At 43.2% G+C, this 10,782-nt stretch overlaps 1 protein-coding gene across 1 annotated transcript; it reads left to right on the top strand.

Annotated features, from left to right (window-relative positions):
• The first annotated feature begins 9,435 nt into the window (after positions 1-9,435).
• LOC144820189 (deoxyuridine 5'-triphosphate nucleotidohydrolase-like) lies at positions 9,436-10,008 on the top strand. Its single transcript, XM_078677801.1, has one exon. It carries the CDS (start codon positions 9,436-9,438, stop codon positions 10,006-10,008), a length of 573 nt encoding a protein of 190 aa, XP_078533927.1.
• The last annotated feature ends 774 nt before the right edge of the window (positions 10,009-10,782 follow it).

Raw genomic sequence — 10,782 nt, 5'->3', positions numbered from 1 at the left:
GCGGCCGCGATGGTGTTGTGCACGGCGGCGGGAGGGCGTAGGGTCAGGAAGGACGTCCAGTGTCTATGGTAGCAGCAAGGTCAAAAACAAATGCCCCCAAAGCAGTTCACATACACCTGCTCCACCGGGAGTTAGCGGGCTTTAAAGCGCCTCCGGGCGCGGGAAAAGGCGTAGGCGGCTTCTGCCGCTAGGCACCCTGGCTGTCGAAGTCCACCACTCGGCGGCCGCGATGGTGTTGTGCTTGGCGGCGGGAGGACGGAGGGTCAGGAAGGACGTCCAGCGTCTATGGTAGCAGCCAGGTCAAAAACAAAGGCCCCCAAAGCAGTTCACATACACTCTTCCAGATATTATGATCTTATGCCATCCCCCTCGGCATTGCCATGATTCTTGGGGGTAAAGGTGACAGATCGTCCCCCTAATGGACATGCACCCCTGTACATAGATACTGTCATGCCTGCCGAGCATCCGCGGATAGCACAGATGAAGTATCGAGACCAATGCAAGATGGTTTCGAGGAACTGCGCATGCGCGAGGGAATCGGGCCGGAACATAAGCCCGTTCCTCTCGGCGTCTAACGCTTTGCGCTCTAGTTTCCCTGTTGGTGTTACGACACTTCCGCTTAGCCGTTGTCCATTCCTCTACCCAATCTTGGTGTGGACTCTTGTTCCCGTTTACCCGCTCACTGTTTACCCTTGCAGTGTGGATCCCGGCTTGGAGTCACTTTATCGCGGACGTCTGTTCTGAACGTCCGCATATACGGAGCTCCCCATTTTCTGTTCTATTTCTTCAGACTACCATTCTGTAGTTCGCTGGCAGCTCCATTATCTGAACGCCGAGTTATCTCTCGGCTTTTGCTTTGTACAGGCTGTACGGAGTGTTCCTGCCTAAGTTACCTGATAGACCCACGTGTGCTGTTTAACGTGGGTGCTATTGTTTATTATTTCCCTCGTCCAGTGCCGGCTATCTTACCCGGGTGTCATCGTGATTCCATACACCCTGCTACTTGCGGACCCGTCGTTGGGCCGGATTACGGTCCCGTCGAACGGCCGGTATTTGCGGAGCAGGGGAGTGTGGGGCTGCATGGCATTGTGGGATTTGTGGTCCGCCTGGCGAGTTTTCTTTATTCCCCTTCTTTCATTATTACCTTGCATTCTCTGGACTTCCCGGATGCTGGCATCTATCACAGTGCAAGGACCAGAAGACCTGGTAAAGCGCTTGTAGCGCACTATAATTACTTTGTGTTATTGATGCATACTGTTTGGGGTGTTTATGTATATCTGCATTACCCTACAGGCAATAACTGCTGTGATTCCTGTCCTGCCCCATATCATTCCATAAGTTTTGGAGTAGAATCGAATAGGTGAGATAGATACTCATACCTGTGAATGAGCACACATAAGGTCTTACTGGTATTATAATATCTGTTCCTCCACTTAGGTTATACCCCAACACCATAAGCTTTAATTTACCTATACAGTTCCAGAAGAGCTCGTAGTTGTTTGCATTGTCACTCCTGTTTACTCTCAGGTGATTGTTGGTCTTGGTATAACCATTGAAGGGGTTGATCGGTTGAATTGTTGTTGTATTAACCCCTTTATTCCCTGCAGCTTCATCATCAGACAGAAGCAGAAGAGAGCAGGGTCCGAAGAGTCCAGTGTTTTGTCTTCCCCTACTTTCCTTGTTTTGTTCCCTCCTTTCCTTCCATATCACCCCTGTGTCCTAGAGTTCGATAGGCACAGGAGGTGTAGGGAGGAAGGGTTGGGGTTCTCATCGGCTCCTGGCACTCCTGCGGAAACTGAAACCGGATACTTACAGATACCCATAGATGTGCATTTGTCTGAATCTTTTTGCAGACACTGGGCCAAGGCGTAAGTTATTCATATTCAAACCAATGAACACTATGGTTTTGCTGGTGGTTTGTATGCTATGAAATAAAGTAAAGTTTACATTTCCATTCCAAGGTTTCCACATGCATTAGGGTAGTGGTTCTTACCTTCTGACTTCTGTAGACCCATACTAAATAATTACTCGAATACGGGAACCCCCACTAAATCATGATTGGAAATCGGGACTGCTGCCTAAGCAATTTCTTCTATAGCTTGAACTTCAAAACAATACACGCAGATACAAAAACCAGCATGCACCAAACAAATGCTAAAACATTGCAATATTATGTTTAACTCACAATTATTGTCAATTTTGCTTCTTTTTTTGTATATACTGTTTTAATTTTCATTTATTAATTTTAATGTTATTTAATTCTGTAAACTGTCATGGACCCCTGAGTAGGCCTTGCAGACCTCCCTGTGTTCTCAGATCACAGGTTATGAACCACTGCATTAGAGCAAAAGAGAGTTTCATGCACTGGACCTTCAGTAGCCAAAAATCTGCCATTGACCACATAAATAGAATAACGCTTTGATTTATATTGTCTGACATGGGGTAGGTGAGTCTTTTATGGTTATTTATTTAACCGAATAAAGACATTTTCTTCTTCTTATGTCTCTTGGATCCAAAATGGTGACAGTAAAAGCAATAACAGTAAAAGTGGTCACCGGTAGCACAGGTTCGCACCTTTATTTATCTTGAAGTGAGAAGGAACAATAATTTCAATTAGAAGTTTCACTTGGCAATGATAGTCCCATTCGGCTCAGGTTCAGGCCAGCCTTTCACTATATGGTACTGCAGGAAGACATATTGAGAAATAAAATAAAGACATGCCCAGCAATGCTTTTTTTTTAGCTATTTCAGAAAATGTATACGATCCCTAGACTTGGAAGTGTGTGTTCTAGAGTTTCTTCAAGCATCTTCTTACTCATTCTGGATAATCAGTTCTTTGAACTGGTCCTTAAGTTATGGACTTGATGTATTCCCTCATATGGCTGTAAGTTTTTCCGAGAGCAGTGTTATACTTACAAAATGTCAGATTTGGGAATATCAGGTAGAAGAGCCAATAAACATGTGACAGAGTACTGTTTAGGAGATGTCCTCATCACATTATTGGTAGAGGCATCTTCTATAATAATACCTAGGATAAGGACATTATTTGTGAGTGATTCTCATTAAATAATTGAAATTCATATCATATTTTTATGTGCCCTATTTTTCGTTAGAATTTCATAGTGATGAAACAGAAGTTCCTTGTGCCTATTCTGCATACACAATCTGCATCCATTTTTTACAAAAATACAGCACACATTCATTCATAAAATGTTATAGAGTGGACATCTGAACCCCTGAAAAGTCAATTTTGATCTCTGTATGTATTGGGAGGTGATTTCATGTATAGTCTTCAGGAACAGCCCTTTTACACTTTACTGCACATGTGGCCATTTCTCGACAGTTGTCCACTCATGCAGAGTTAACGATTCCACATGAGAAGGCAAAGGTTTTACACTTAGATTTATAGAAAACCACATCTTTACTAAAAAGTGCAGTTTTTGGCAGGTTTATGCTCGCTGCAGGTTGGCGCACTGAATTAGAGGATACCCGCCTTTTATAAATGGGCCACTCTTGTGGTTGAGTACCTGATTATCACCGTCAACTATCACCATCTTAAACTGACTTTAGCGTGTTATTTTATTCTAACCTTAATGTAGAACGATCTTATGTATACCTGCCTTATGAGAACAATTATGAAGTAGAACAGTATCTTTCGATATGAGCGCTTACCATTGACTTTGACATGGCTTCATGTCAATCTTGCTCTCTAACTTTATCTTGCTTCACAGCAGTGCTTGCTATTGGCTTTGACATGACCTCATATCACCTTGCTTACTAATTTTGCTCTGCTTTAAGCTTCTTTATGTGCATGACAGTGCTTGCATAACTGATTCAATTTTCTCGACTGTCAATATTTTCTGTGCTTCACATGGTGGGGAGGGCATGTTTTGCTCCTCATTATTTTTCACACCTCACTGACCAGAGTGAACTGGATATTATCTGTGGAATGTACAACCTCCGCCTCAAAGCCAAAATACAGAGTCTTCGCCAGCCACTGTCTTGATCTTGAAGCGCACTGGTACGAGCCAGCTCGGTTTTCTCCAATGAGAAAAGGGGCGAGGCTTTCTAGAAGCTTTGTTCTACATTAGAAATGGTATTAAAGCGAGGGCCCTCCGCGGGCCAGGTGGAAGTTCACCACAGAATAGACGTATTGCTGTGGACGGCGAATGAATTTGTGTCCTGACTGAACACCTACCAAGGCTGCAGAACCGGACTCCTCTCAGCTTGGGCTGGCAGGATGTTACTTAATAAGCCGGTGAGGTGTTCATAGCCAAACCTTTTCTATTTCTTGCTATTCTTTTCCTATTCTTTTCCATTCATTGCTACATATATATATTGCCTTCTATTTTGACAGTTTATTTCAATTATCCACTTGTTACTTGGGAGTCTGCCATGACTAATGCATTTGGCCTGCCTTTTTGAAGTAGTGTATTAATACATTTATATGTGTTATATTCCATACGTTTGGATTGGTGCTATTACCTCGCCTTTGGGAAGTGCTGGGTTTTGGCTTGGCCTAAGGGAGTGTTGCAGTTAGGATCTGTCCTTTTTGTGAAAAGCAGATTCAATACATCTCGAACGTCATTCTCACAGGATTCAAAAGGTTGGATGAAAGGGGAAGAAGTATGTTTTCTAGAAAATCATAGGCGGACTCCCAGATACCAATTGAGATTCCAGGATGGGAAATGGCCCCATATGGGGTGCTTGCCCACGAGTGGGCTAATTGTGTTGGATTGAGTGAGAATTGGAGTGCGTGTGTGGCTGACGCTGAGCCAGCCCAAGTGGTTGTGTGTTTGCAAAAAGGGCCTGTGTAAAAAGGAGAAGAACTCTCTACATTAGGATGAAGGGGTTGGATTCTCCTGTATGCTTATAGAATCATGAATGAGAAGTATGTTCAGCTGCAAACTGAGTGTGATAAAATAGAGAAACATTGTGTTGAAACCAAGAATACTTCTACAATGTTAACTTGTCAGAATAAATTATTGCTAGATAAGCTGGAAACCTATCAGACTGTAGCTGAAAAACCACAGTTCGTATTGTAAACTATAAGTATAGGAATAGAAGAGGAAGGGTTAATAATAAGAAAGCGGGCTTAACTATTGCAAAGGTTGGAATTGACTGGGACCCTGAAACGTGGGATGGAAATATTTGGGATTCCTCTGAGTTTTCGGACTCTAGTGGAGAATGTGATAAAGTTGACGAGCGTAACCAGGCTGAGAAGCAGGGTAAGTCAGTGGGACGCAAAGTGATTCAAGTGCAACCCATTTATCGTCAAAAAATACAGGGTAGCCTAAATTTCACACAGGGGGTTTCGATGGACAGTATGGAGTATTTTACACAGCAGGAGATTAATGACATTTCAGACAGATTTCGGCAGATACCTGGAGAATCTCTACTTACATGGAGGGTTCGGTTGTTTGGCCTAGGTGCTGCTGGTGTGATGTCAGACCATGGAGATGCAGTGAAATTCTGTACACTTAGTTCAGATTCTACAGTGCAGGAGCAGTTTAGGAATTACAGTGACATTGATCAAATTAGTTTGTTGCAGTTGGATGTGGTTGGATGTAGTCATAAATACCCGACAGAGTCAGATTGGCCAGCGAATGATAAACCTTGGTATACTTTGAGAGATGCTATACAGAGGCTTAGGAGGAAGTGATGAAAACTTCTATTTTTCTGGATCACACACAGGTTAATGGATGGGTTGTTGAATGCACCTGAGCGAAACAGGATAATTCGTAAGGCTCCTCCTGCATACAAACAGGTGATGATGACTTTGCGAATCAATCAAACTTGTAATACCTTGGCGCAGGTGGTTGAGGCAGTTCGTGAGTTAGGAGAATTGGGGGAATGGATGAGAACGGAGAGAACTTCCAGGTCTTGGACTCGTACAGACAATAACAAGCTGTCTAGGAGAGATATGTTTATGGCTCAGTTAAAAGATGGTGTGGAAAAAGAACAGATAGATGGAATAACTACCACAAGTATGTGGCGGATGTACCAAAAATGAGGTCTGGATAAAAAGGAAGGAAGCAGGAGAGTGAATAAACAAAATAAAGCGCAAAGACAGTCAGATGAAGGCGAGAGCAAAGAGCAGGAGAAGGAGGGGAAGAAACCTGCCCGCTCAAGCAGAAAGGTTGAGAGAGACTCAAAAATCGACTGGCTCATTGAGAAAAGGAGAGAGGAGAAATTAATTCCTAAAAGATATGAAGGAATGTATCCGGATTTGACCTGGGAAAAGAACAGATACAAGGAAGATTAGGAAATAGGTCAAGCTCCGGTGCAGAGATATGCTCACAAAGATAATAGACCTTATGTTGAAATAGAATTTCACTGGAAACATCGTAATATTCAGAGGGCCCGAGCCTTAGTAGATACCGGAGCGGAGGCCACTTTGATATATGGAAATTCGAAAAAGTTTAAAGGACAGTATTTCACCATTACTGGTTTAGGTGGTAAAGAGACACCAGCAGTGCAGACAAAAGTCCACATGAAAATAGGGAGAATACTAAAAAGAGAATATATGTATTGATTGTGCCCCTTTCTGAATATATTATTGGAATTGATATTTTGAAGGGAATGTCTTTGTATTTGGAAGATGGGTACTATCAATTTGGATCAAAGAAGTACATTTCAGTTAGCGCTGTGAGAGTAGGCCATTTGAAAATTTCCACAGTGAAGTTGCCTCAGCAGCCGCGGGCCGTGGAGGGAGTTACGGTGGGGCAGGGAGGCGGGGAGGGGGAGGGGCGGGGTGGAGGGTGCTAAAAACAGGCATATGGATCATTGCAGGTAAGTACACAATTTAATTAATAAAACAAAATTCGTAGCGCGCACTGCATGGCAAAAAGCAATGCTGTGCGTGCTACGAATTTCGTTTTATTAATTAAATTGTGTACTTACCTGCAATGATCCATATGCCTGTTTTTAGCACCCTCCACCCCGCCCCTCCCCCTCCCCGCCTCCCTGCCCCACCGTAACTTCCTCCACGGCCCGCGGCTGTGCCTCAGGCTACAAAGATAATTCATTTGAAACAGTATAGAATTTCAGGTGGGCATGAAGAGATTAGTGCAACTATTCAGGACTTGATAGAGGCAGGGGTGGTGACCCCAATCACTACTGCTTGGAATAATCCTGTGTGGCCCGTGGGCAAAAGTGATAATTATTGGCGCATGACAGTTGATTATCGTGAATTGAACAAGCATACACCTCCTTTGACTGCCGCTGTCCCGGATACAATTACCTTAATTGAGAAAATACAGAAACACCCTGGGATTTGGTATGCGACTGTTGATATTGCCAATGCTTTCTTTTTGATACCAATACCCCCTGAATGTCAAGAGCAATTTAGTTTCTCATGGAATGGTAGACAAATTACATTTAAGAATTTACCTCAAGGGTACTTGCATAGTCCCACGATCTGTCACCGGCTGGAGGCAGAGGATTTAGATGAAGTATCAGTTATTCCGGGAGTACAGCTTTGTCATTACATCGATGATGTGCTGATACAGGGAGAGACACAAGAACAGGTGCAAACTCAGTTAGACAAGAATATGGAGCATTTGCAGAGTTCAATCCCGACAAATTAAAAGGAACCTTTCAAAGTGTGAAGTTTTTGGGTATCTAATGGCACAAGGAACATAGAGAGGTGGTGCTCCAAGTGCGACTAAAGATTAGAGAATTTGCAGTGACACCAAAGAGAAAGCAAGCTCAGAGGTTCATTGGTTTGTTCGGATTTTGGAGCCAACACATTCCTCACTTGAGTCAGATTTTGGCCCCTTTGTTCAAAGTTACGCAAAAGAAAAATGCATTTGAGTGGGGAGAGCAGCAGCAAACCGCATTTGAATTAGCAAAAGAGGGTATTCTGTATGCTTTAGATCTATGGCCAGTACGAGAGGGAGATGTTGATCTAAATGTGACAGTGCATGGACTGTACGCTAATTGGAGTTTTTTGGCAGAAGCAGGGAAGAACGAAAGTACCTTTAGGGTTTTGGACAAAGAAACTGCCAGATGCTGGCGAACGTTACACTCCTTTTGAAAAACAGTTACTTGTATGCTATTGGGATCTAGGGGATACTGAGCAATTGGCCATAGGGTACAATGTGATTTTGAGACCTGAGATTCCAATAATGCAGTGGGTGATGAGTTCCCCTAAAACTCATAGAATAGGACATGCACAGGAAGCCAGTGTAATCAAGTGGAAGTGCTATATACAGGATAGGGCCAGAGTAGGTCCCAAAGGCACATCAGTGTTGCATGAGCAGGTGGTGCAGGCGCCAATGGAAGAAACAGAGGTGTTGCATGATGTACCTGAGATACAGGAATCTCCTGTTAAGTGGGGTAAGCCACTTGGCAAATTGTCCGTCGAGGACAAAAAGCATGTATGGTTTACTGATGGTTCAGCCAGGTATGTAGGAGCTAAGAGGCACTGGAAGGAGGTGTCATACAATCTTGTGACCCAGAAATAGTTGACTACTACTGGAGAAGGAAAGAGTAGTCAATTTGCAGAACTTTATGCTGTGTATCAAGCTTTGAAAGAAGAACTGCCAGGAAAATGTCATATTTATACTGATTCATGGTCCAAGGCCAATGGGTTACCAACTTGGCTTCTCACATGGCATGCTCATAGTTGGATGATGAATGCAAAAGAGGTGTGAGGCAAGGAGTTGTGGAAAGAGATCTAGACCATGTTGACACAAAGTGCAGTTACCTTATATCATGTAGATGCTCATTGTTCAGATGAGAAAGCTAAGATTTCAAAAGCAGAACGTCGAAATGCAGGATTCTGACTTGGTTGGTATTGTGAAGTGGGCACATCAGAAGTGCAGACAGTTTGGAGAGCAGATTACTAGCAGGTGGGCAGAAAATAGAGGGATACACATTCCCCTAGACTTGATTTAAACTCTGATTTTGCAGTGTCCTGTTTGTCAACATGCCTGACACAGATCAGTCCCACAGATAGTGAGAGGTCAGCTAGGTAGAGGAAAGTTACCAGCGCAGATTTGGCAAATCGATTATATTGGGCCGCTGCCACTGAGTAGAGGATGTCAATATGTGTGCACGGCTGTGGACATATACTCTGGATGTTTGATAGCTTTTCCATGTAAACATGCTACCCAGTTAAATGCATTAAAAACCCTAGCCTTGCTGATTTTGTACTATGGAATTCCATTACAGATTCAAAATGACAATGGAAGTCATTTTAAAGGTAGATTGGTGCAGGATTATTGTGTACAGCACAATATTGAGTGGATTTTTCACATCCTGTATTACCCACAGGCTGCGGGTTTGATTGAGCACATGAATGTACTGTTGAAAGATCAACTGAAAAAGTTGTCTGATGGTAATTTGAAATGTTGGCAAGATCATTTGAATGAAGCTTTACAGATTTTAAATGACAGACCTTTAGCAAATGCAGAAACGCTTTTAATGTGAATGTTAACTCCAGCTTTGCAGATTCAGCCTCATGTGGCTACCAATACTGTCATTTGCTGGGAGACAGTTCCCGGAGCTTTGGCTTCGTACAGAGCGACACCGGAGGCTGCAGGTCTTGACCAGTATGCTTTGAAGTTGTACAGATTAAAACCGGGAGACATTACACTCATTTATACAGGATTGGGAATTCAGATACCCCCAGAGCACTTTGGTTTAATTGCTCCTCGATCTGGATTGGCTCTCAGGGGCATCCAAGTGCTGGGAGGTATAATTGATGCAGATTATCAAGGAGAAATTAAAGTCATCCTTCTTAATACTGGAGATGCTGATTTAGTGATACAATCTGGAGACAGAGTTGCGCAAATGGTGATTATGCCAGTATACAGAAGGATAGTGAAGAAGGGGACTGCCCCAGTCCTCCTCACTCTACGTGGGGAAGGAGGGTTTATCTCGACTGATAAAAACCCAGGAGCCAAAGTGTGGGTAGAGTCTCCAAATAGACCCCCTAAACAGGCAGAAATCATTGCAACTGGAAAAGACAATGTCATCCTGATTATGAAGCCAGGGCAATAAAAACAGGAACATGTGCCGGCTGACAAATGTTATTTGTGAGAATGAGTAATAACTGTTTTGTTTCCATTCTTTTAGATCACTGTATGCATGTTTGTGCTCTGTGTGCACTCGCTGGATTCCTTTTGGCCGTATAAGCATGAAGCCGGGGAGGACGAGAAGCCCCTTACCGCGAAGTGGCCAGCCGACCTTGCAGACTGACAAAGATGCTGACTCAGAAGACTAACATCTGGACGTATTTGGCACAAACGGTGCTCAACAGATCATACTTCTGTATGTCCAATATGAGGAGTACACTAGACGTTGTTTCTACATGCCTTGTAACTGTGCCTACCCCTGTTAACTTATTACTGCAGACTTTTAATGTAAAAAATGCAGACGGGCTGTAGAGGAACATGATGTGAGATCCCATCCATCGCTCTATGAATTTTGTAGATTATGTCCCGAAGCTACTGACAATGACAGAAAAAGTATGACGCAGGTCCTGACATATACCATCACTGAAGGTGATGTTTGTTACAATTTAACTTGCGACCCGGCTATCATTGGCAAATGTGCTCAAATTCGACTTAGCAGAAGTTCATCAGCTATGTCTTGGCAAGAAAAGCTTTTATGCCAATATAGACACGACAATGTTTGTGCTAATGTGCAAAAATATAGTATCTACTACCAGGCATTTCAGACATGTCAAGTTGCCTGTAGGGTGGTTGTTTTCCTGTGGAAATGTGACATACATATATTCAAGCAAATATCACAGGTGGACCATGTGCTTTTACT

Source organism: Lissotriton helveticus, chromosome 2_1 (genome assembly GCF_964261635.1).
Source record: "Lissotriton helveticus chromosome 2_1, aLisHel1.1, whole genome shotgun sequence".
Lineage (NCBI taxonomy): Eukaryota > Metazoa > Chordata > Amphibia > Caudata > Salamandridae > Lissotriton > Lissotriton helveticus.
Note: the sequence above shows the minus strand (reverse complement) of the source record. Positions and strands in the feature narration are given on the sequence as shown.